The sequence below is a fragment of the Diabrotica virgifera genome, chromosome 5 (genome assembly GCF_917563875.1).
Source record: "Diabrotica virgifera virgifera chromosome 5, PGI_DIABVI_V3a".
Classification (NCBI taxonomy): domain Eukaryota; kingdom Metazoa; phylum Arthropoda; class Insecta; order Coleoptera; family Chrysomelidae; genus Diabrotica; species Diabrotica virgifera.
This window is the reverse complement of record NC_065447.1, coordinates 101,448,950-101,476,063: the sequence shown is the minus strand read 5'-3', so window position 1 is coordinate 101,476,063 and position 27,114 is coordinate 101,448,950. Positions and strand designations below refer to the sequence as shown.

Here is a 27,114-nt window from a genome sequence, read left to right as displayed (position 1 = left end):
AAGCTTTCTCAATTTCAACACATTAGAATGTAGATTAAAAAATTATTACTACAACCACTAAAATTTTTTTTCTTTAATTTTGAAAAATTTCTTAAAAGTAACCTAAAAATTATTAGTGATGCCAAAAATCTCAGGGAGTAGGAAAATGTAGGTTCGGCTTTTTTGAATATGTTAGTTTTTTTGTTTTAGTGTAAGACAAAAATTTGTTGAGATATGACTGTTCAAACTTTGCATACTCGTGACCAGTGACTCGTTAAAGCTCTTTTAACTACAGTCTTTTCAAAAATAAGCACTTTGAACCGATTAAACTTACAGATCATATAAATAAAACATTAGTAAGGTAACTTGTGGAGCAGTAACGATTAATTTCATTTGGTACGCTAATTAGGGAGTGATTTTCACGTTTTTTTTTTTAAAGGAACCAACAATTTTTTGAGCATAACTTACGTTTGATGTGAGAAATAATTTTTCTAAAAAACAGAAATAAAGCTTTTTTAAAACGCTTTAAAAATTTTTAATAAGTTTTCCCCGAATAGTTCTTGATTTTTTGGTTATTTCACGATGAAATATTTGATTTGGACTTTGACTAATAAAAATCTAGTTTTATTTAGCTCCAACTCTGCTTCTGAGTTTATAGACTTTGTATAGACACTATTTTCTTTTCACTTTTTAGAAGCTATATTTTTAAGATTATTATTCTTATAAGATACTTACTTTTTGAGTTATTTGTGAAAAATCGTTTAAAAACGTGTTTTTATTTTAAATGAACATAATATTCACTCGCAAATATTGCAAGTAACGAAAAGTGTTGACTTAGTGAAAAAACTCCATAGAACACAATTTGCTTAGAATTAGTCAGTTTATCCAATTCCGAACTTATTTTAAACGTATCTGTTTTCACTCTCAAAAACTCGCCCCCAGGGGGTGAAACTCACCCCCAGGGCAAAATCACACATAGGCCCCATACAGCCGAGCGACACATCCCGAATTTGAGGCTTATAAATCGAAAAAGCGATTACGATAGATAAATGTCAAATTTTGGTCATTCTTTATGTTCTCAAGATCGGTGAATCCGAATATGAAATTTGTTTTTATCTAAAATTGGTGGAACAAGTACAAAAATTCAATTTTATGCAAAAATGCGAAAAATGAATTTAGGTAATTTTTCAAAATTAGCTCACTGTGTCTTTGCTGTAAGTAGTTCCTTTCAAAAATTTTACTGTATCATCTTTGAAGTATTTGAATATTAATGAGATTTGTGCGAAATGTTTAAACAAATTAAAAGAGGAGTTGTTAATTTTTAAACATTTTATCGTCAGGTTTCGTTAGTTTGATGTTTTCTTAAAAAATTTGGGTGACAAACTTTTTTCTTTATAATTTTAACGAACACAGCATTAAAACATGAGTCATGAGGAAGTTTTCTGGAAAATTTAAAGTCAAAGTATTCAATAGGAAAAAAGTTATGTGACTTTATACACGAGAGGCACTCCCCCCAAAAAAACGCTTATTTCTCGAGATACTGACCACGATGTGGTAAATGGCTAATTTTGGTCATATTTCATGTTTTTGATGGCACTGAAAACGAAAATAAGGTTTATTTTGAATTTTATGTAGGGGTACGTTATCCAAATCGCAATTTTACCCTAAAATAAAAAAAAAATATAATCACGTTTTTTTGCGTTTAACTCGCTAAAACTCTGTTCCATTTTAATATTTTTTTCTGAAATTTTTCTACTATATTATATTTCTCACCTTTCTGAAGGCAATGGGACCTATTTTAGTCTTTCAGTCTTATAACAATAAAAGTTATGATTTTTTTAAAGTAAAAGGCGCAGATTCCTGAATTTCAAGTTTAATCGCAAAAGTTGAGTGACACAATTTGAAATTTAGCATTTTAATCAAGTTTAGGTTAAAACATAAAGTACAACGAAAAGAGTGTTTTATAGAAAAAAAAAAATGGTGCAACTTTTAATTTTAAGAAAAATGTGATTTCGCTTTTTTTTAATTTTTAGTGCAAAAAACTTCATTTTCGTTTTCAGCACCGACAAAAACATAAAGTATGATCAAAATTAGTCATTCGCCATACCGTGATCAGTATCTCCAGATATAATCGTTTTTTTTTTGGGGGTAGTGTCTATATATACAGGGTGTCCCGAAAAGATTGGTCATAAATTATACCACAGATTCTGGGGTCAAAAGTAGGTTGATTGAACCTTACTTACCTATATACAATTGTGCACACAAAAAAAGTTACAACCCTTTGAAGTTACAAAATGAAAATCGATTTTTTTTCATATATCGAAAACTTTTAGAGATTTTTGATTGAAAATGGACATGTGGCATTCTTATGGCAGCAACATCTTAAAAAAAAATTAAAGTGAAATTTGTGCACCCCATACATATTTTATGGGGGTTTTGTTCCTTTAAACCCCCCCAAACTTTTGTGTACGTTCTAATTAAATTATTATTGTGGCACCATTAGTTAAACACAATGTTTTTAAAACTTTTTTGCCTCTTAGTACTTTTTCGACAAGCCAGTATTTATGGACATATTTAGAATATTTGTCGAATCCACCACATATTTGTATATGGTTAAGTATGATTATAGAGACCTGTTAATAATCTGAATATTTATTGATAATTTACATTTTTAGGTATATTTTGAAAAATAAGCCATATCTCGATAAAAGGTGACTTGCCAAAAAAAGACTAAGAGGCAAAAAAGTTTTAAAAACTCTGTGTTTAACTAACGGTACCACAATAATTGTTTAATTGGAACTTACAAAAACATTTGGGGGGTTTAAAGGAACAAAGCCCCCGTAAAATTTTTATGTAAATATATTAAAAAAGAAGCCGCATCTCGATAAAAACTGGCTTATCGAAAAAATACTAAGAGGCAAAAAAGTTTTAGAAACGTTGTGTTTAACTAACGTACCACAATAATGAATTAACTGGAACGTACACAAAAGTTTGGGGGGGTTTAAGGGAACAAAACCCCCATAAAATTTTTATGGGGTGGACAAACTTCACTATAATTTCGTTGTAAGATGTTCCTGCCATGAAAATTATACATGTCCATTTTCAATAAAAAATCTCTAATAGTTTTCGATATATTGAAAAAAATCGATTTTCATTTTGTAACTTCAAAGGGCTATAACTTTTTTTATGAGCACATTTGTACTAAGGTAAGTTAGGTTCAGTCGAACTAATTTTGACCCCAGAATTTGTGGTATAATTTATGACCAATCTTTTCGGGACACCCCCACACCTCTATAAAGTCACATAACTTTTCTTCTGTTACACATATTTTGACTTGAAATTTTTCAAATATCTTCTTCATGACTTAAGTATGTTTTAGTGCTGTGTTGGTTAAAATTATAAACTAAGAAGTTTGTCACCCAACTTTTTTAAGTAAACATGAAACTAACGAAATCTGACGACAAAATGTTAAAAAACTAACAGCTCCTCTTAAGTATCTCAGACAAATCTCATTGTTATTTAAATACTTCAAGGATGATACAGTACGAATTTCGAAAGGAACTATTTATAGCAACCAAAGATACAGCGAGTTAAATTTGAAAAATCATCTAAATTGATTTTCCGCATTTTCGCATAAAATTTGATTTTTATGTTATGTTCCACCAATTTTAGATAAAAATAAACTTCATAGTCGGATTCAGCGACCTCGAAAACATAAGGAATGACAAAATTGGTCATTCACCTGAAAGTTGATCTTCGTGGTCGGTATAACATAATTTTAGGGGTTTCTGCCGTTTGCCTAACATCACTTTTTTTCTTTGACAAGTCAGCTAAGTGTATGCCAAATTTCATGTCAATCCAAGCAATTTTTTTTTTATTTGGAGGTTTTTCAATATTCTACCGTGAGTGAATGGACTATTACCTTCGCAAAAAGAAGCATAAAAAAGAATGAAAAGTTTCCGTCGTTCGGGTATATATGGCGTGAAAATCGTAAGAATCTGAATTTGAAATCCCATTGCGACCGACATTTCTTTACTAACTGAACACCTGTGGGATTTTGATTCGATAATGCCCCTTTAGGGTTTTGGAGACTACCTTTTAAGGATGCCTATTTTTAATTTTTGGCTCGAGGCGCGGATTTTTACTACGTGATGTTTGTTCGACAATTTTGAGTGAAATATTTTAGAGGAAAATATTTGTAGACATCTTAGAACTTCTTATCAAAGAGTGATAAGCATGATTAGCTATAGAACGTGCATGGTTGATGTGGGTAATTAAAAAGAATTAAACTAATAATGCTTAATCAACGAAAACTTTTCGTTTATAAATTCGCAAAGTGTGTGTGTGTTATTGCGTTGCCGTTCTTGCAATACTTAGAGCAGATTTATCGATGGATTCTTATGTAGTTTTGTCTTATGAATCCAAATCTGAAAACGGCATTTCCATATTTGGAACCGTCTTCGAGATATTCGATTGCAAAGTCTAAAATGTGACGTCACAATCGCATTATTTTGTGCCGACACACTAAACGTCAGCTGAAATCGTTGCTAGTAAGTAGGCTAGTTTATAAATCTGAATTTGTTAAGCAAAGCATAGGTTATTTACATTATTTCAGTTTGACACTTCGTGAATGTCAAACTAAATTTTAAAAAAAGTATTAATAAAATATCAATGACGTTTGATAGTGAATTTAATTATTATATAAAATAAATACGATGTTCAAAAATAAAATTTTAGTATATTTTGAATGCAATTAACAATTTTAAAAATGTTTATACGAGTATACGGCCTCTTGTTTAATGGGAGTACCTAATGATAAATGGACTGTTCCATTTGTTATGAAATGAAAATTGTTATTATAGTTGGTTCGCTAAACTCAGACAAAACCGGCTAGTGATTTTAGTAGGTGTTTTTTGCCAATTTTGCCAAAATTGGCAAGATTACTAATTATTTAGTAATTTTTAACTATTTAGTAATTATTTTTTGTGACAAATTGGTAAAATTACTGACTAAAATCACTAGCCAGTTGTGTCTGAGTTTTTCAAACCGACTATATGAAATGTTGTTTGGAATAAAAAATTATTTTCTGATATGTGCAATTACATCCTTCTAATCGAAAAAAATATTTGAAGATTTTTCTCAAATTATGGATACCAACAACATTTCATTTATAACTCTTTTATTTTTAATTTGACGAAGAAAAGTTATTCTTCATAAAAAGCTCTTCATGGTTAAGATTTATGATGCAACCATCATATATCAAATTTTATTAATTTTATACGAGGTACAGCTGGTTCCTAAAAAAACTGATACGACTCTTAGTAAGATTTGATTATTTTGAGCAGTGTATTTGATTGGTCTGACATTATATTATATTTATTATGACAGACAAATAATAAAATAAACAAACAAACAACAAACAACTGATTACATTATGGTAAGTCATATATTAAAATAATGTACAAAAAAAATATCAACATCATATTATATTAAAAGGATTCTCTTCTAATCTCTCAAAAAGCGTACGATCTTCATGAGCGGTAGATATTTTTACCTTGCTTTCTTTCGGGAGTTTCTTGTTCTCTCCCTGTTTTATTAATTTTAAACACTGTTGTTCTGCTTACGTTAAAATGGTTCGCTACGGCAGATAGTGACCAACCATCTTCCAATATCGTTACAATTCTTGCTTTTAGTTCTTTGCTAGCATGTGGAGCCATTTTTTGAGGTTGAACAAAAGTTATCTGACAAATTTTAAGATTTGACAGTGAGAGTGATAGTATGTAAATAATAAGTATTTGTCATTCAAAATACACTGCTAAATTTTCTACCAAATACGCTTTAAGAGTCGTATCAGTTTTTTTTGGAACCAGCTGTATATAAAAAATATGAATTTCGATCAAGAGTAAAGTACCTTTATAGTTCACAACATTTAAATTAAAATGATATAATTGCATATTAAAATATAATTTTTAATTCTAAACAACTTTTCATAATAGCAATTTTCCAAATTATGAATTAAAATAAGTAAATAAACAAAGTTTTCGTTATGATAATGCTCGCATTTTCAGCTTGTTTTTATTTTACAGATGCAAACCAAAGTTTTAGAAATAATTAACCTAAAATTTATCTTTTTTGTTCTTCTTATTTCTTCTTCTTCTACGGCACTACAGCCAAACTGGAGCCTTGGCCTCCTTTATTTTTCCTCTACCCTTGTTTGTCTGTGGCTGCTCTTCTCCATACACGGACACTGTTCACTGTGTATAGTCCTTGTTTCGTAGCTTGAGTCGTTACCGAAAGTTCCGTCCTTTATTCCGAGGCAAATGTTCAGGTTTCGTAAGAGAGTGCTTTTCCGGGAGTGGGTTGTTAGCCCACTGCCCAACTTTCCTCCTTTACCCGATCTTACGACCGGCAGTGGTGACTCCTGAGCTACTCGATCCAACCATTTGTCAACACAGGTGGAGTTAAATCTTCAGTAGCAGCGTTTTTTAGGGCACCCATTGCTTCTTTACCCTATTTAACACCCTATTTAATACCCTATTTCAGGCCCGTGCGCAGAATTCGTTTATGGGGGGGGGGGGGGTTTTGACATATGTGTATCATGTTAGGTTATGAAGTTAATAAAAAATAATGTAGTAGCCCACAAACGATGCTTTGCGTTTCCACTCCTTCTTACAGGTCTCCATAATCGATACTATCGATGGTTGCATTCACAATGACACTGATAATAGGAGGTAAAAAAGGCGGGAAAATTCAAAAAAAAACGTGCACAAGATCGAGAAAGTTGAGAATGTCGAAACAAAAATTGACAACAAAATATTTATTATCAAGTCGGTTTGACTTTCGTAGAATAAGGACTATTGCTAGTGGAAAATTATGTGGAAAAATTCTCGATGGGGGGGGGGGTTAGAACCCCCAAAACCCCCCCTGCGCACGGGCCTGCCCTATTTAATATTCCTTACCCTATCTGTCTCAAGATAAACTTAACATTCTGTTTTGGGTAATTGGAAGTATTAAAACGTTTACTGGTACCATTTTTTACGGTTTTTGAAATATGGAGATATTATATTTATTCTGGCAATACAGCAGAAGTTTACCCATCACCATCATTTGCACTCTGCGTAGATTTCTTCTTCTTCCTCTTCAGATTTTCTGTTTTCAGGGGTAGCTTTTTCTAATTCTTCTTCACCCTGGCACACATCTTCCATTTTCTCCTCGGTTTTCCTCTACCCCTCCTTCCATACACTTCTAGCAAATCTATCCCATATTGTTTTTATTTCTAGGTCTAATGTGACCAAACCATTGCGGTCTTTGTCCTTGTATCTTTGTTGACACTTTAGTCACCCAGTTCTTTTGCTAATCAAGTGGTTCCTGTTTCCATCATCCACCGTAATATTTTTATTTCAGCCACCTCCACCTTTTTTCCACACTTTACCGCCGTGCAGTATATCTTTCATTTAACCCTTCTCCGATTTAATGATCACAGCGTACCCCGATAATTTGCTTCAAGCTTCATGTTAAACCAACCAACCTGTATCCTGTGGAAACTTTCTCCATTTAGTATTCCAATATCCATTAGGTAGGAGTCCAGGTATTTAAATTCTCCTACCTCTCCTTGTTTTTCTTTAATTAGTTCTATGTCCCCTTCCATTCTTGTTTCTCCCAACAACGTATACTTCGTTTTCGACGTGCTAACTTTAAGTACTCCCTCTGCAATAGCCCTTCTCCGAGCCTCTAACTTGTCCTGTAATATTTCTTTGTCCTCCTATATTAACACAATATCATAAACAAAGACTATTGACCAAGGCGCCCCATCCCTGACTTTAAATATTCGTCAATCTCCGTATGAAATTGATGTGATAAGTGTAGTACCACCTGCCCGATTCACAGCAATAGTATTGAGAGATGGATGATTTTGTCTATGTATATGAATGTATCTAGGGATCGCGGTTTTTGACAAAAAAAAAAACGGTTTTCAGTTATACCGTTTTTTTTTACTTACGGTTTAACCTGGCGGTTATAACCGGTCAAAAAAACCAGTTATTCCAAAAACCGGTTTTCAGTTTTTTAATCAATACCAAATACTCAATAGGTTAAAATGTTACATTTATATTGCACTTTATTTTGCTTAATTTTCCTACCGAAAAATTCCCCAACCAGTTTAACCTAAAAATTTTCCCAGGCGCTTTCAAAGTACCCTAAAATTGGGCGAAATACCCCAAATCTGGCAACTCTGATTCATCGCTCTCTGTAGACGGGGTCGGCGTGTATTATGTTGTCAATAATTGGGATATTCCCAAAAGTGATGATCCTACCGATCTACCGAAATTTCCCTTGGATCAACCGAGTTTAAAAAAATATCCAAATGCACTTATATTATACTTAACAATAAATTCGATAACCCAATTCATCTTTTATTTCTATTACCATCAAAAAAATTTCAGTAGTATTTTTAATACGTTTGTGTAATACCTTTTAATTCTTAATAATTATCTATTGTTTAAAAATTACATAATGGAGATTCGTATTTCGGTACTCACAACAACAACATACAAGAGTCTAAAGTACTTAAGTATAAACAATTATAATTAGACGATGGTTGGAATATCGATTTCAAGCAGATCACAGTTTTATGTAAATGATATCATCTAAATAACTATTCCCGAACTGCAATAAAACTTAATTGTTTCATAAAAGCTGATGTGGCATTTTCGTCCAGTTCTTTGTTAGTAAATAAAATATGTGAATTATGTTTCTTTGGGTTAATTTCTTCGCAGATTATTAAATAATCTGCGAAAATATAAATTTTATAATACATTATTATATGATTGGAATCGAAAAAAGATAGAAATCTCTTCATTTTCTCTGAATTAATTAATTTTTCCAGAGGTAACTTATTCGGTTTTTCACCGGTTATTAGATTTAAAAAGAAAAAACCGGTTATAACCGGAACAAAAAAACAACCGGTTAAACCGGTTGTTGCAAATTAAAAAAACCGGTTTAAGGTTATAACCGGTAGGTTTTTTCCATCCATAGTTTCAGACCGTATGATAAACAAAATTATTGTTTTCAAAAGAATGTGGGGATAGCTGTTATTCAGGAAAAAGTTCGTATAGAATTTTAACATTTTTTTATGCAGGTAATTATGATCAGAAACTTTTACGATCCTACATTATTTCATTTGTTTAAGGACGCTGACGTTTAATCTGATGTAGTCTTTATGGTAGTAAATATAGTTCAAATAGTTTCCAGAAGCCATAAAAAACAATATGTTAACTTCCTACAAGAACCATTTTCCTTTATCAAAATTTTGTAATCCATAAACACTTTTTCTTTACGTACATCGATTAAACTAACATTTTCTCCATTTACATATACCCTTATCCACCGCGACTATCTAACTTTTATTCTTACAAAAGAAGTTGAATAAAGAGAAAGAAGTTCCACGTGTAAAACTTGGAGGCGCTGTCTCTTTATACTGGAAGATTAAATAAAGTGGTGAAACAATGTCATTTCTACTTCTTTGCCTGGAATTTTCTTTCAACCGGGCTTCGGCTCAAGAACACTTCAACTTTTACATCACTTCAAAAATTCTTAGAGACGATTTTGTAACGGTGTGCTGTGCTGCGTCAGAAAAACATTAGCCTGAAAAGGTATGCGCCGAGATCAAAGTGAAGTTGGAGAGATAAGATTTTAAGCAATGTGGGGAGATATGAGTGATATTGTTTTAAAAAAGGTAAAGAGTGTTTTCTAAATTAGCCAATATTTCAATTAAAAGTCAATTTAAAATATTTATAGCGTAACGTAGTAAAGTCGAACCCGTTTATTAGAATACTGATTATAGGGATATCCCGATCGAAATTAGTCCATGTGGTGAGACCGCTCCCGTCTGAAAAAATTTCTGATTCGGTTTTTTTGTGGATTTATATTCAAAAATGTCCCCTTTAAACAAATCTGAAGGGTGCCTGGCGGAATTTTTGGGCAGAAATTGTTTAAACAATTTTTTAAACAAATATAAAAAATTACGTTTTTTTTGCCCTGGAAGATATATTTTTAGGTTTTTTGGGTCATTCTAAACACGAAAGGTATCTTGTAATTTTTCTTAGAAATTGATGCTTTTCGAGTTATATACGATATAAATCTGAAAAATGCGAAAATATGCATTTTCTAGGCTTAAAAACTCATATTTAAATTAGTATTTTTGAGGTTGCCAGATACTTAAATTAAAGATTAAACATTGAGCTTCAAGATTCTAAATAGTGATCACGTCTAACCTTAATTTATACCGTTGTTTTTTAATTGTTAATAATTATGCGTGTTTATCTGATTTTTTTTCCGGTGTGGCACGCTCTGTTTCAAAAATACCAAACTTTCCCCCGAAAATATTTTTGCTAGATTCTTTGGGACATTCTAAATAAAATAAGTTGCTTGACATTTTTCTCAAAAGTTAATAGTTTTAAAGTTATAAGCGATTTAAAATCCGAAAAATGACAAAAAACTGCATTTTTGGATTTTAAATCGCTTATAACTTTAAAACTGTTAACTTTTGAGAAAAATGCCAAGAAACTTATTTTATTTAGAATGTCCTAAAGAATCTAGAAAAAATATTTTTCGGAGGAAAATTGGAGATTTTTGAAATAGAGCGCGCCGCATCGGCTTGATATCGGATTGACATATTTAACAATTAAAAAACAACAGTTTAAATTAAGGTTAGACGCAATCACTCTTCAGAATCTTGAAGCTTAATAATTAAACTTTAATTTAAGTATCTGGAAACCTCAAATATACGAGTATAAATATGAGTTTTTAGGCCTCGAAAATGCGTATTTTCGCATTTTTCAGATTTAAAATCGCCTATAACTCGAAAACTATCAATTTTTGAAAAAATTTACAAGATATCTTTCTTGTTTAGAATGACCCACAAAACTTACAAATATATGTTCCGCAGCAAAAAACATGATCTTTTGTATTTGTTTAAAAAAATTGTTTAAACAATTTCTGCCCAAAAATTTCGCCTGGAACCCATCAGATTTGTTTAAAGGAGACATTTTTAAATAGGAATCCACAAAGAAACCGAATCAGAAATTTTTCCAGACGGGAGCGGTCTCACCACATGGATTAAATAAGAAGTTGAGGCCTCAAAACGTTTATATTTACTCTTTAATAATTATTGGAATAAGCTTAAGAAGTAGAGTTAGAAACGAGGAAGTTCGTAGACAAACCGGAGTGGAAGATATTATCGAACGCATTACCAGGCAAAAATGGAGATGGACGGGACATGTTGCAAGAATGAAAGATGACAAATGGACAAAAAACTGCTTGTGTGGAGACAACGGGTGGACAAGCAAAACCGAGGAAGACCTTCAACGAGATAGACCGACGACCTCAAGTGAATTGTGACCAATTAGATAGCAGAGGAGCATAACAGAAGAAGATGGAAATATCTGAAGGAGGTCTATGTTCAACAATGGACAAATCCGGGCTGACTGATGATGATGATGACACACGACACAAAATGGAGATGGGCGGGACATGTTGCAAGAATGAAATATGACAAATGGACAAAAAAACTGCTTGTGTGGAGACCACAGGCAGACAAGCCAAACCGAGGAAGACCTTCAACGAGATGGACCGACGACCTCAAATGAATTGTGACCAATTGGATAGCAGAGGCGCATAACACAAGAAGATGGAAATATCTGAAGGAGGCCTATGTTCAACACTGGACAAATCAGGCTGATTGATGATGATGATGAAGGATGTAGCATTTCAAAAAACCGCAATAATGAATAGAAGAAAAATGCTATGTTTTGTTTTAATCCCGCCTTATGAATAATTATCCCTTGTATTTTGTGTTGGTAATATCATTCATTTAAATTGTCTTTAAATTTGTTTAATATTGATGAAGTTTTTGGTTACACCCTGTATACATGGCTCCTTTAATCTATTACTAATATTAATCTGCGTAACCAAAAAGTCGACGGTTCTTCGACAAATTTTAAAATGCACTTGAGGGTCCGTGTCTGATTGGATGTTTATGACGGAATGTGGTTTTTGCAAGCGAGGAGAAATTTGGTAGAGGAGTCAGTTCGAAATTGACATTTAAACTGCGAGCATCTAGCAGTTCAAACTCACAGAACGGTTGCCACACCCAACACCTTGCCGGCATGAATTGGATATTACCGTTAGGTGAAGTCAAATGAATGGTTTGCGTTTTGTTTTGTGACTATTGAAGAATACCCAGTGCCAATGAATTGCGGCGTAGTTGGTGACAGGCATGGTGTGGATGTTCTGCCCTTTTTGAAGTTTGGTAGAATGGTATTTTATGGAGTCCCCGATGATATGTCTGGTTTTGTCTCAACTTCTTTCCTGTTTCCCATTGTCTAAAGCCCTTTGTCGTCCTCATTAATTGAAGAAGCCCGCCCACGTGTTGAACGGAAATTTTTCTTTAGTGTGATGTGACAAGGAAATGTTTTTTGAAAGGTACTGTAAAATTTTGTTTATAAAAGTGATTTACTTTCAAGTAAATATTAAAATTTGCAGTTGGAAACAGTTTTTTTAAATTCTTTATAGAGATTACTGTTTTCAATATGGTAAAAATTTTGTAAAAATAATGATTGTAAAGTGTTAAATATCTAAATATCCTTTGTTTATTTGGTAATGGTAGTTAGTTCTTCTAAAACCCTCCCATTCCTTAAAACGAACCCGCTAGCCTGCTCACCGAACAACCAACTCCAGCGCCGTACGCAAAAGAAGGTTTAAGTGTATGTTTCTTCTTATTTAGTTCCTTTTCGACTCCCAGTATCCATGTAGTTAATTTTATCCCTGACCCCATCTGAGCAGGCATTTAAAACGCTTCAAGGAGAGGTAAAGAAAGACCGAGAAAATGAAAGGACTTTGTGAAAGAGGACTTGAGAGAGAAATATTTAGGTGAAGAAGACTAGGTAAAGAAAGAGTAAGGAACAGTGACTACTGAAAAAGGAAAAGCTAAGGAGGAAGAAAAAGACCAAGGCATAATACGCTTTATTTCCTAAGACCAATTTCCCTGGCATCACCTTCAGGTGTAAGAACTTCTTTCGCATCTCTGGCTGAGTGTACAATCGTGTCGACATCGTCAGCAAAGGCTAACAGTATCTTCCTGGGCAGCGAAGCCATTTGTTAACTCTGGTTGTGCATTCCTAACGTGCTCTAAAGCTAAGTTAGATAACAAAGAGAAAAGTGGATTCCCGATTTCGCTAATTATAACAATTTATTTCCTATTCTTATGGTAGGGACGCCCAAGCAGAGAGTGAAACCACTGAAGACAATATTATAGAAAGAGGACAATTTATTGTAAAGTAATCACAAGAGGTGAAAAAAAAATATGTTTAGCCTGTACAGGCGCAAGGTCTGTTTCATACTTCAAGTTTTCTCCAATTAACCCTTTGTTGGTCGTACATGGGATTAACAGCCCCATTGATTGCATTTTTTTTTGTTTAAATACAAGCTATTATCATTGCTTAACTAGACAATATCTAGTAGTCTAGTTATACAATGTTATTATAAATAGGTAAAAGACAATGTGATCATATTTTAATCATAACATATAACTAGTTGGTACAATACAACTAATAAAATGTTAAAATTTGCCCTAATTACATTAAGTAATGGTATTTTAATACCCAATATGATATTGTGAAATACCCAATAATATAACAATGCATAATAATATTAGGGTAGGTGTCTGCTATTATAAAAGTCGTAAAATAGCGAACCTTTGTCGCTAAGAATATAATGGCTGAGAATAGAAAGTGAAAAGTATGGTTTACAATCACATTTACAGTTGAAAAATTCTTTAAAACGCTTAACATCAGCAGCTGTTCAAACATCTTTAACCATCTGAAGGGATTCTGTTTTTTCCTAGTATAAGTACAGTTTCGCCCAAATTATTAGACGCACTATAAAAGACTTTATAAAAAATGTTAATTATGAGGTAATACCATTGTAATACTAAATAGGTTTTTTGGTATGTTGTTCGGTTGTCTATTTAATTGTCTATATTGAATCACAAATGGAACAATATTATTAATGAACCAATAGGTTTTTATTGACTCTTGAAAGAAAACAGATATAACGACAACCAAATATTGTCAATTTGTTGTTGTCATATCGTGGCTCAACAAAATAATAACATTTAATAGTATTTTAATTCTTTCAATTTAATAAACTTTACTACACATAAAAGCTTTTTATTTCATATCAATCACAACTGTAAACCACATACCGCTAATAGGCTTAGTATTATAGTAAGTTTTGATAAAACGTTTTAGCGGTATCTACCTCTTTTTATATAAAACTTTGTTTTAAAATATAATTAATGGTTCCCTTAATAAACTGGGGCATATATCCATGCATTAAATCTATTAGCTAGTCCATAAATCCCTAACGGGCCAAAATTGTAGCATTCAATTTTGAAATCGATTTTGCCACCATTTTTTCAAACGTTAGTTACCGCCTCTGGGCCTAGCACGGCAGTATACCCCTACCATATATATGGACTCCTAATACAGGAGCGTGCGTTGACGATAGCTAGTAAAAGACATATATATCCTCAGAAATATTCGAGCGCGTCAGATTAAGATAGGGTTATTTAAGTACATGTAAAAGAGTGTATTTTTCAATAATCTGACGATTTGCGAGGGGCGTAAGGAAATGGGCGCGTCAAAAAGTTGTAAAAAAAGCGTCATATTGAAATACTCAAGAGCTATTGATTGAAAAAGCGTCATTATTGAATACTCAAGAGCTTACGGAAAAAATATAATCTGACGATTTTCATGGGGCGATGTAGCTAAAACCATATATAGGGTATACCAAAAGTAGCGGGATGGTCAAATATTTCACGAAATGAACATTAGAGCGAAAAACTGAAAATACGTGTCTAATATTTTTCAAACATGCATCGAATGACACCAAACATGAACCCCTTCCACCCGATCGAGGTGGTGTGGGGACAAGGGCGGATCCAGGGCCGATTTTCGGGAGGGGCCATGAACTTTTTTTGGGAGGAAGACCGGGGGTTTGGCGGTAATTTTTAAAAATTTGGGTTACAATTGTGAGTTTTAAGGCACTTGTCACATACTATTGAGTGCAATAAAGACATTCAAAACTTATCGTTTTTAAAGTATTATTAATTAAAGTCAGTACCGATTCCTACACATTTTTTCGGATCCAAGTGCAGTTCTTTCAACAAGTTTAATACTATTTTTCCCAATGCTTCTCCTGTCAGGCCTTCTTCTTCCGCTCATTCTTGATTTTCACTAAGTATTTTTATCTTCTCATAATCGTCAATAAACTTGACAAAGTCTTCACCAATGTTGTTATTGTGTACAGTAGGAAAAATGAAAGATTACCCATAAACGAACATATCAAACAAGCTGTATTTTCCTGTAACCGTGTCACAAAAAAAAAATTGGCCAACGCAAGTACATGTATAATACTTATATAAGCTGTTCTTATAGTACTGGTACTAGTTCATTATTTTCTGGAACATAGGAAAGATGTTTAATATGATGGTTCATGGGTAATCTTTCATTTTTCGTATATAATATGTATCTCAAATTTAGAAAAAGCTGTTCCACGTGGGATACGTCGGTCGTTTCGTCAAATATGATAGGGTAAAAATTTGCACTTTGAACCTGATTCATATTGGCTCTACCAAAGCTATTTTTCAAAAAAAACCTGATTCATTATTTGTTCAATCACTTGTTTACCACAACATGTTGGTGCCACTGATGCTGTGGATAGGTGTCGTTGAATAGTCTTATCTCCTGATGAGATTTTAAATCTTAACAATACCCCTTATTGCTAGGTCCAGCATCTTCTTCCAGAAGCAGGAGGACATCACCACGATGGCCTATTAGAGGAATAATTTGCCGACCTAAGAACACTATAGAATCTACTATTGATCGTAGTCTTTCTCTATTTGCTTGTATCTGTCTAGACCTCTGAGAGTCTATCTGTTTTTTTTTAATGACATGGACTTTATGTCAATCAGCCAGTCACAACATGACCACTATATCAAGAAGACTAAATATTTAAAGACCTATCTGGTTAATATCTGGTCTATCTGGTTAATATCTGACTACTTTTGCGGGTTGCGATAACCTCATTGTTTTGTATGGCTCCGTCTTTGTCCATGAGTTTGGCGAAATATGTTGAAGGTTTCGTGACAAGGCTTTATCATCCCTTTATTGTAACCATATTTTTATTAGAAAAATAAAACGCAATACTTGCAAAACAATCCCTTTTTAATGTGCGACATTTCCAACCAACTCCTTTGTTCTAAGTGCTGGTGTAAGTAACGCTTAATTTCTTTTTTATTCTTTGTGTGTACAGAATATTGAAATTAATACGATTGATGGCTGCCAAAGCCGTTCTAACAAATGGCACTTTGTAAAATTATCAACATTTTTATTTACAAAAAATTCTATGTCATTCTTGAAGCTTCCGTGACTGCTTTTGTTCAACTATAGTTCAGAAGACATAATATGTATCCCCTGTTTTGTGCATATATAAGTATGTGTTTAAAACTAAATATATTTGAACTGCAAATATTTAAACTTCTATTTTTTAAATTCTTTCTCTCCCTTGATCCGCCCTTGTGTGGGGAAAACTTTATAATATTAAATAGGGTTCCCATTTTTATTGCAGATTTGGATTCCTTACGTAAATAATTAAGCACGTAATAACGTTCTTAAACAAAATAATTGTTTCATGTTTTTCACAGAATATTTTATAAATAGGAATAACCGCAGAATTGACTGTTATTAGAATCATGTACAAAATATTCAGTGAAAGAATAATTCAGTCTTTTTGACCATCGGCAACTTCTAGAATTTTTTGCGACTAATAAAGCCTTAGCAATCCACTATACTTTTCTTGGTGTATTATATCAGGAAGCCGCAAGCCAGAAACAGGTAGAAAAAGCAAGGAGATTGAATTGGATATAAACTGTCTTTTGGAATAATTGAATAAGCCTGTGAGAGAGAATATTCTTGGTAAGGGGAAGTGAATGTCGGATTTCATGGTACAAGTGTTTTTTATATTACGACAACGAGAATACCAATGATAATCCTGAAAGGAAAGTCTGTGGAAAAAATACCAGCATTAATGTATTATTAAAATTAATTAAGTTTTTTTCTTTTAAATTTGTACGACCGAATCATTCCTTTGGGGATGATATTGGGATTATTCTTAAATATGTTTTCGCATATTCGCATTTCGTATTAATCGAAAAAGCTAACGAATATCATATCCCGCTATACTCGGCAGTAAAGAATTCCCTACAAAACAGCAGAATAGACTACAGATATACCGACTTAATTACAAATATATATTATGATAAGGCAACAACAACTATTAAGCTAATGAAACAAACGGAGCCTATTAAAATAAACCGAGGAGTAAGACAAGGAGATACCATCTCGCCCAAGCTATTCAACCAAGCGCTAGAAGATGTGTTCAAACAACTACACTGGAATGGCTTCGGTATAAACATAAACGGGCAATATCTGAATCACTCACGATACGCTGATGATATTGTATTAATAACAGAAAGAAGTGAAGAATTACAAAGAATGATGGAAAAACTAGATAGAGAATCGACAAAGATAGGACTGGAGATGAATTACAGTAAAACAAAAACCATGACCAATCAACAAGAAGAACTAATAATTACAGTGGCACAAACAAGAATAGAACAAGTAAAAGACTATACAGAGAGAGTCTGTAATTTGGAATAAATTCAATATCTCAAATACTAATTGTTTTTTTGAAAAATGCTGAGACCCGTCGATTAGTATTTCAAATTGTCCTTTTTGACATAAAATAATAATGTATACAGGGTGTCCCAATTTGGAGATATGACGTCATCGTTGATTTTCTTAAATGGCAACACTGTCATTATGATAGCTATTTTGATAGGGTGTGTAAAGTTATACACAACTGCAAAATATCAAATTTTTATTCTCTACCATTTACAAGATAATAGAAAATAACAAAGTTATGTCTGTAATTTGGAATAAGTTCCATAATTTAAATACTAATTGTTTTTATGAAAAGTGCTCAGAGCCATCGATTAGTATTTGAAATTGTCATTTTTGACTTACAATAATAATGTATACAGGGTGTCCAATTTAGAGGGGTCTAGGACGTTTCATCGCCGCCGTTTCGATGCCGCCAGTTCGATGCCGATGCCGGCCGATTCATCGCCAGTCAATTAATCGCTATCTGATATATTTCCGAATTTTCGACAGTTACAATTATTAGTTATTTTTAGTATCAATTAGGAATTCTAGGAAATGCGAGATATGACGGCGATGAACTGGACTGGCGATGAACCGGCGGCATCGAAACGGCCGGCGATGAACCGGCGGCATCGAAACGTCCCATTTCGAATTTAGAGATATGACGTCATCGTTGATTTTTTTAAATAGCAACACTGTCATTTTGATAGCTATTTTGATAGGGAGTGTAAAGTTATATACAACTGCAAAATTTCAAATTTTTATTCCCTACCATTTACAAGATAATAAAAAATAACAAAGTTATGAAAAACAAGTAATCAAATAATAATCGAATTTAATTATTTCAATTAAGCAAATACTCATAATGTTGCCCTCAATTATTGTCAAATTGTTAATGGGCAACGTTATGAGCATTTGCTTATTTGAAATAATTAAATTCAATTATTATTTGATTACTTGTTTTTCATAACTTTATTTTTTATTATATTGTAAATGGTAGGGAATAAAAATTTGAAATTTTGCAGTTGTGTATAACTTTACACACCCTATCAAAATAGCTGTCAAAATGACAGTGTTGCCATTTAAGAAAATCAACGATGACGTCATATCTTTAAATTGGAACACCCTGTATACATTATTATTTTATGTCAAAAAGGACAATTTGAAATACTAATCGACGGGTCTGAGCATTTAAAAAAACAATTAGTATTTGAGATATTGAATTTATTCCAAATTACAGACTCTCTCTTTATATCTAAGACAAATTACTAGATTAAATAAAAAAAATCAAACCGAAGAAATAAAGAGAAGAATAAGATTGGCCTGGGCATTATTCGGAAAACTGTCTTATATTCTAAAGAACAGAAAATACCCGTAATACCTAAAAACAAGAGTATTCAATCAATGTATACTACCTGTTTTAATATATGGCTCTCAGACATGGACGTTTACAAAAGAAAATATGGAAAAAATAGCAAAGACAGAAAGATCCATGGAAAGACAAATGCTGAACATTAAACTATCAGACAGGAAAAGAAACGAATGGATCCGTAACAAAACAAAAGTGAAAGATGTCTCTACCCAAGTAGCAAAACTTAAATGGAAGTTCGCTGGACACACCCTACGGCAGAAGGATGAAAGGTGGACTAAGATGATTATACATTGGGGACCGTGGAACCACAAACGAAAAAGGGAAAGGCCACAGATGCAATGGTCGGATGACCTGAAGAAACACGGTCAAATTGGATGCAAATTGCCCAAGATAGAGAGCCATGGAAGAAGGAAGAGGAGGTCTATATCCAAGGATGGATGTTTAGGGCTGATTAGATAGATAGGTATATGTTTTCGAATTAATATTTCAAAGTAAAAAAACAACGAAATAACATGGTATAATGTGTTCAAGCTGATTAGAATGTCATATTAACAAACACAATATTGTAATAGGTAATAAAGGTAAACGAGCTACAAGATAAAACAAAGCAGAGCTAAAAAAAATTGCAAGCTTGTCTAATTATGCAACATAGCATAGTAAATATTAAAAATATATCAACAAAAAACATAATGAACGAGAACGATTGCGTCAAGGTTTTTTTCGTTCCTTGGGCTAGCTAGGCTGATGCAAGATCTCCCTTGTCACTGATGCTAAAGCTCACTATTTTTTGTTGCTCATTGTTGTTTCTTACACCCAGTCTAGAATTTATAAACCCTATACATATCTTTTGTTTGATTTATCCTAACTAATCCAAGGTCTCCCGTTAGTTGCCCATCTAGTTATGGTGTTTTGCAATGCAGCGCCTTAAAATCACATTCACATGTTTCACAGTTTCTGGGTCCTTATGGTGACTGATCACGAATTCCTTCCTAAGTCTAATTTTGAGCCAATTTAGCTCTCGAATTCCTTCCAGCGGATTAAAGTGTTAACCCATACCCTTGTGTATTTTTAAAATCAATTACCTAATATCAATAAAAGTGGAAAGGGAAGAGGAGAAACCAGCATCTTCTAGATTGAATACATTTATCCAGACTCCTTTTCTAATGACATCATATTTGGACCGCGTTATGTAATAACGGATTAACCGCCAAACGTCCAAAATCGAGATATTAGTGCCATCTTGCAGCTACGGTGCAAATCTATGTATAAAAATATGTTTTTTGTAAAAAAATTTAAAAAAAAAGTTGTTTTTAAATGCCTGTATTAAGCGACATTTTTTATTTTATTAAAAAAAATCTCACATTAGGATTTGTAATATCGAACTAAATGCCAATAATGGTACATAATCCATCGTCATAAACAAAAATCCGCACCTTTGTAAGTGTAATAACGAATCAAGCGCCACGAATAGTCGGTTAATTCTTTATTACAAAACATAACAACATATTTACCAACGTTTAAGATATCGAATTAAAAGACATCCTTTGTCAGGTAACATCAGATTAAGCGACAAATAATATATGTCTCTTAATCCGGTATTCGCATCTTAACTCATGCATATCTTAAAAAAGCAATAACGAATTAAGAGACATTTGATCGAATAACTTTTAAAATATAAATTATTTTTAAAAAATTTTAAACACATGTAAAAGTCTATTTACATTTGCATTAATATATTAAATATGAAACATGTCAGTACTATATTTTAGAAATAGTACCAAAAACAAATTTAAAATCTTTAAACCGATTTATCTCAAAACTACATTTTGTCGCTTAATCCGCTATTACATAACGCGGTCCATTTTATATCGTATATGCAGGATGCAACAGTTACCAAATATTAATTTAACAAATACAATCATAACAAGTTAGTTGCTGTAGAGTGACATAGTTCTTGCTAATAGGTACAACGAGATTATCTAAACCAAAAGTATGTCTAATAAAACTGAAAGAAGATTGCCTAATTTAACATTTATTCAAAAAACCCCTGGTAGAATTTCAAGCGATTCCAATATTCAAGCAAACTTCTAATACATTGCACTGTGGCATTGTAGTTACATAAAACTTTTCCAATTTTATTTTTATTTCCAACACTCCCAGTCAGAGTGTAGTCATTTCAACTCCACTGCTAGGATGAATGTTTTCACGATAAATCCAAATCGCAAAACAGAAGGAAATTCAAATATCTTCAGGGTTGGATTTTAACATTTATCAATTGTGCGAATACTGATTTGAAATAAAAAAAGCAATTGAAAGTTTAAATGATTATATCGCTTAAAACTTAATCAACTAGACACAATAGATTGCATATAACAAGACGTAATAATAAAAACATTTTAAAATATAATCAAGATAAAAATGTTAATACTTTTAGATGTATTAGTCCTGTCGCCAGTGGGAGTACAACGGCCTCCTTAATTAAGATGGACTTACCCAAGTTTTTTTTATATATTTTGACCTGCATAATACGAATTTTTTGGGTAACAGTTGATCCGGATGTCGATAAGATTGTTATAGACAAAGAACTTGAGGAATTACATAACAGCGATTTCTCGCAAAACAAAACATATTTTTGTATTTTTTGGGTCATTTTAAGCAAAAAATATTTCTACAAGTTTTTTCGTAGAATGCATAGTTTTCGAGATAACCGCGGTTGAACTTTCAAAAAATCGAAAAATTGTAATTTTTGAACCCGAATAACTTTTAATTAAAAAATAAAGTAGCAATTCTGCTTACCGCATTTGAAAGTTTAAGTCAAATTATATCGGTTTTGATGATTAATTATTTATATGGGAAATAAGCCACAATTAAAATGAAAAAATAATTTTATTAACGTTTCGACGCCCAAATCGGGTGCCGTTGTCAAAATACAAAATATTACTAAAATAAACTAAAGTGTTGTTGCTAAGCAAAAAAATTCTTCTAATAATTTATTTAATCTCACTCATTTATATTGGCAATTCAGACATATATTATACATTTTAAAGTAGAAGACTTTAAAATGATATTGCCAATATTTATGAGTTGCGTTCCTGGGACGACTTACTGAAAGATAGTTCATTCGATTACATGAAATTAACCCCAACTCAAGAATATCCGTCATAAAAAATTATAGCATGTGATATGTCTTTAAAAAGACAACCAAATGCAACGACAGTAAAATTCTCGCGTTAGAGACTTCATAGTAAATCACAAGGGAAAACCAGGAAAAACTCTGTGATACTATCCCGACATCGTAAGTATTTGGTCTTACATTAATTTACTCTCAAAAAATAATACCAAATTCTGACTTGTAACATGTTTAAATTATAAATAATATTAATAATACTAGATATATAAGTAATACTAAAATATAAAATATGTACTAGCTCGATATTATTGACTTACTAATCTTGGTATTTTCTTTCTACTGACTTCCTCTTTCAGTATGGGTAACCACATCCTACTGCATTCTACCGAGGAATTTGCGACACAATTGGTTTCATTTAGCATAATTAGAGCCGCTTCTTTGATTTTTTTCTTTTTACTATCTGATTCTTTCAGGACTATACTTGAATCTCTCCACTGAACTCTATGTTCATTATCCCATGCGTGTTGACATATTTGAGATCTCTCAAATTCTCTATTTTTAATATAAGATTGATGTTCACTTATTCTAACGTCTAATGGTCTTGATGTCTCACCTAAATAAAAATGTTCGCATTCACAAGGTATTTTATAAATGCAATTCTTTGTTCTTTCTTGATCGTTGTTAGGTTTAGTTTTAGATAGAATAGATCTCAATGTGTTTGTTGTTTTGAATGTTGTTGAAATGTTGAATTTATTTCCTATTGTTTTAAGTTTCTCGGATAGTCCTTTTATATATGGTATTGATATTTTCCTCGTATTATTTCTGGTGAATGTTGTAGGATCCCGTTCTAAGTTGTTCTGTTCCATTCGATCCAATCTTGACAATTCCTTATTTATAAACGATAAAGAATAATCATTTTTTAATAAAACAGATGTTAACAATTGTTTTTCTGCTAAAAAGGAATTTTCGTTAGAACAAGTAATTTTGGCTCTATCATATAAGGATTTAATGATTCCCTTTTTAACGTTGATGTTGTAATTTGACTTGTAATTGAGATATCTGTTGGTGTGTGTGTGAGAATTTGAGAGATCTCAAATATGTCAACACGCATGGGATAATGAACATAGAGTTCAGTGGAGAGATTCAAGTATAGTCCTGAAAGAATCAGATAGTAAAAAGAGAAAAATCAAAGAAGCGGCTCTAATTATGCTAAATGAAACCAATTGTGTCGCAAATTCCTCGGTAGAATGCAGTAGGATGTGGTTACCCATACTGAAAGAGGAAGTCAATAGAAAGAAAATACCAAGATTAGTAAGTCAATAATATCGAGCTAGTACATATTTTATATTTTAGTATTACTTATATATCTAGTATTATTAATATTATTTATAATTTAAACATGTTACAAGTCAGAATTTGGTATTATTTTTTGAGAGTAAATTAATGTAAGACCAAATACTTACGATGTCGGGATAGTATCACAGGGTTTTTCCTGGTTTTCCCTTGTGATTTACTATGAAGTCTCTAACGCGAGAATTTTACTGTCGTTGCATTTGGTTGTCTTTTTAAAGACATATCACATGCTATAATTTTTTATGACGGATATTCTTGAGTTGGGGTAATTTCATGTAATCGAATGAACTATCTTTCAGTAAGTCGTCCCAGGAACGCAACTCATAAATATTGGCAATATCATTTTAAAGTCTTCTACTTTAAAATGTATAATATATGTCTGAATTGCCAATATAAATGAGTGAGATTAAATAAATTATTAGAAGAATTTTTTTGCTTAGCAACAACACTTTAGTTTATTTTAGTAATATTTTGTATTTTGACAACGGCACCCAATTTGGGCGTCGAAACGTTAATAAAATTATTTTTTCGTTTTAATTGTGGCTTATTTCCCATATAAATAATTAATCATAAAAAATGCCACAAGGAAATAGCTTCAGAACAACATCGGTTTTGATTATTTGCATTGCTAAAAATTTATTATTTTATTGTTAAATAAAGCTATAAACACCTAGTATGTGAGTGATGCTTTCAATGATTTCTCATTTAAAATCGAACGAGTAGGTAGAGTAGCTACGAGTGCAAGCGAGGCAATTTCTACGTAGCATGCGTTAAAACGCATGTATTAGGCACGGGAAACACTATGTGTTTATAGATTAGTTTAACAATAAAAAAATTAATTTTTAGCAATGCAAATAATCAAAACCGATATAATTTGACTTAAACTTTCAAATGCGGTAAGCAGAATTGCTACTTTATTTTTTAATCAAAAGTTATTCGGGTTCAAAAATTGCAATTTTTCAATTTTTTGAAAGTTCAACCGCGGTTATCTCGAAAACTATGCATTCTACGAAAAAACTTGTAGGAATATTTTTTGCTTAAAATGACCCAAAAAATACAAAAATATGTTTTGTTTTGCGAGAAATCGCCGTTATGTAATTCCTCAAGTGCTTTGTCTATAACAATCTTATCGACATCCGGATCAACAGTTACCCAAAAAATTCGTATTCTACGGGTCAAAATACATAAAAAAGACTTGGGTAGTCCATCTGAATTAAGGAGGCCGTTGTACCCCCCCTGGCGACAGGACTATATACTTAACACTTTTAAAATCAATAAACTAATAATTTTATTAGATGAATAACAAGGATTCAGATCCGAAAGATCCTGCGTAGACGCCGTATTTGTACTGGGATAAATCACCGAAAAGGCCATTGAGTACAATAAACCAGCATATCTATGTTTTATAGACCTGACAAAGGCTTTCGATCACATCCAAGTCGAAGAAACATACCAATCAATATTATACAAACCATCGAAAACATGCAAAGATAAATGGAAAACTAACGCAGTTTATACCAGTACAAAGCGGAGTCAGACAAGGTGACTAGCTAAGCCCACTGCTCTTTAATGGAGGAAATAATAGAAGCAGTACGTAAAGGTCATGGTTACAGAATGGGGAACAAAGAAATCCAAATATTATGGTATGCAGACGACGCCGCATTAATCTCCGAGACAGAAGGAGATCTCCAAAGATTAGCACACATCTTCAATACAACAGCCAAGGAATACAATATGATACTATCGGCAGAAAAAAACAAATGTATGACAACATCTAAATACCCACTATGATGTAAAATCGAAATTGGTGGAAAAATAATAAAGCAGGAAGCAAGGTTTGGATATCTGGGAATAGATATAACCAGTTACGGAGATGTTGAAGAGGAAGTACGACAACAACGCTTAAAAGCAAGTAAAGCGGCTAGATCTCTTAATGACACAACAGGAAGCACAAACACTTAAGACAAGACACAAAAGCAAGAATCTATAAAACAGTAATTAGACCTATATTGACATACACGGTGGAGACAGGACCTGACACATCTAAAACGAGACGACTACTAGATACAACAGAGATAAAAATACTCAGTCTAATATCAGGGAGAATTCTGTTGGATAGGGAGAGAAGCGAAAACATACGATCATGCAATGTAGAAGACATAAATGGATGGGTGACAAAACGGAAACAGGAGTGGAACGAACACATTATTAGAATGGCAGAGGATAGGATAGTACGAATAGCATGAGATAAGTCACCAAATGGACGATGAAGTATTGGCAAACCATGAAAAAATGGTGCGATAACTTAAACAATTTACGAGGCTAATATCGAAGAAGAAACATGCTTTAAATCCTACATACAAGAAGGAAGCAGAATAATAAATTTACGAATATTATATCGGTCTCCCCTTACGACGTGTACAAAATAGGACATTTTTCTACATTTGATGTTCTCAATCAGCTCGCGAGCAACATTTGCTATCTTAAGGACTGCTACATTTGTCAGCATAACCTTCCATGGTATTTTTAGTGTACGTATATGCAGTCACAGTTCAAAAGCTTCCAAACGATTAATGTTGGATACTTTTAATGTCCATGCTTCGACACCGTATAAGAGGACTGACTAAATGTAACATTTAATCATGCGCTTTCGAAGTTGAAGTTGCAAGTTATCATTACAGAAGAATGACCTCATTTTAAAAATGTGAGGGCTATCTCGATTCTACATTTTATCTCTTGATCTGGCTCTAAAGTCTCTACAATGTGGCAAACGGCTAAACACCACGTTGTAGAGACTTGCTCTATCGTGTTTAAATCTAAATGACATGGTGAGAGCATTAATACGTTATGTCCGTTATTTCTAATAACAATAACAAAGAAATCAACAGCAAATTTGGTTTATGTAATTTTATATTGGCATGCAGGTCTGGTCTGAATATGTTAGCTGGAAGGGGAATATTTCTAGCTTTCAGCCAATCGATCATTTTGATTTTAATAATATTTTAAAAAAATTATAGCTCGTTTAAATACAAGAAAATTACTTACCAACTACTGTCATTTTCTGGTGATCGGTAACTGTTTCAAAAAACGGTGCTTCCCCGGATACTTCGCATCTGTACAGGCCTGTTGATGAAAGTTGAACTGAAGACAGAACCACCACGCTTTCTGTCGAATTGTGCATCTAAAAGTAAAACAATTAATGTATATCAACTATCATAATAACTAATGTAGTACAGATATTTAAAACAAATCTTCAAAAATGCCTCTTAATAGCTCAAAAGACAGAAAACGATATAGTAAAATATCGTTTTCGTTTATATTCATCAAAATAGATGGTACTTTTGTAGCTAACCACTTAAAATGGGAAATAGCAAGAAACCTCCTCAGGCCGTTCCGTTTGTGAATTTATTTGTATTTGTCGAGTGTCTGATGGAAGTAAAGATACAGAAATAACACTATATTAATATAAATTAGCAAACGGAAAGGTTAAAGAAGTGGTG

General features: G+C 32.6%; 1 protein-coding gene across 1 annotated transcript in view; it reads right to left on the bottom strand.

Moving 5' to 3' along the window:
* Window positions 1-8,632: 8,632 nt before the first annotated feature.
* The window catches only part of LOC114332905 (uncharacterized), a 107,062-nt gene continuing 88,580 nt past the window's right edge, over window positions 8,633-27,114 (bottom strand). Inside the window, exons 4-5 of the mRNA XM_050651989.1 lie at window positions 26,660-26,795; window positions 8,633-8,766 (exon numbers count right to left, since the gene is read on the bottom strand). Coding sequence (XP_050507946.1) covers window positions 8,633-8,766; window positions 26,660-26,795 — 270 coding nt within the window. The remainder of the gene's footprint in view (window positions 8,767-26,659; window positions 26,796-27,114) is intronic.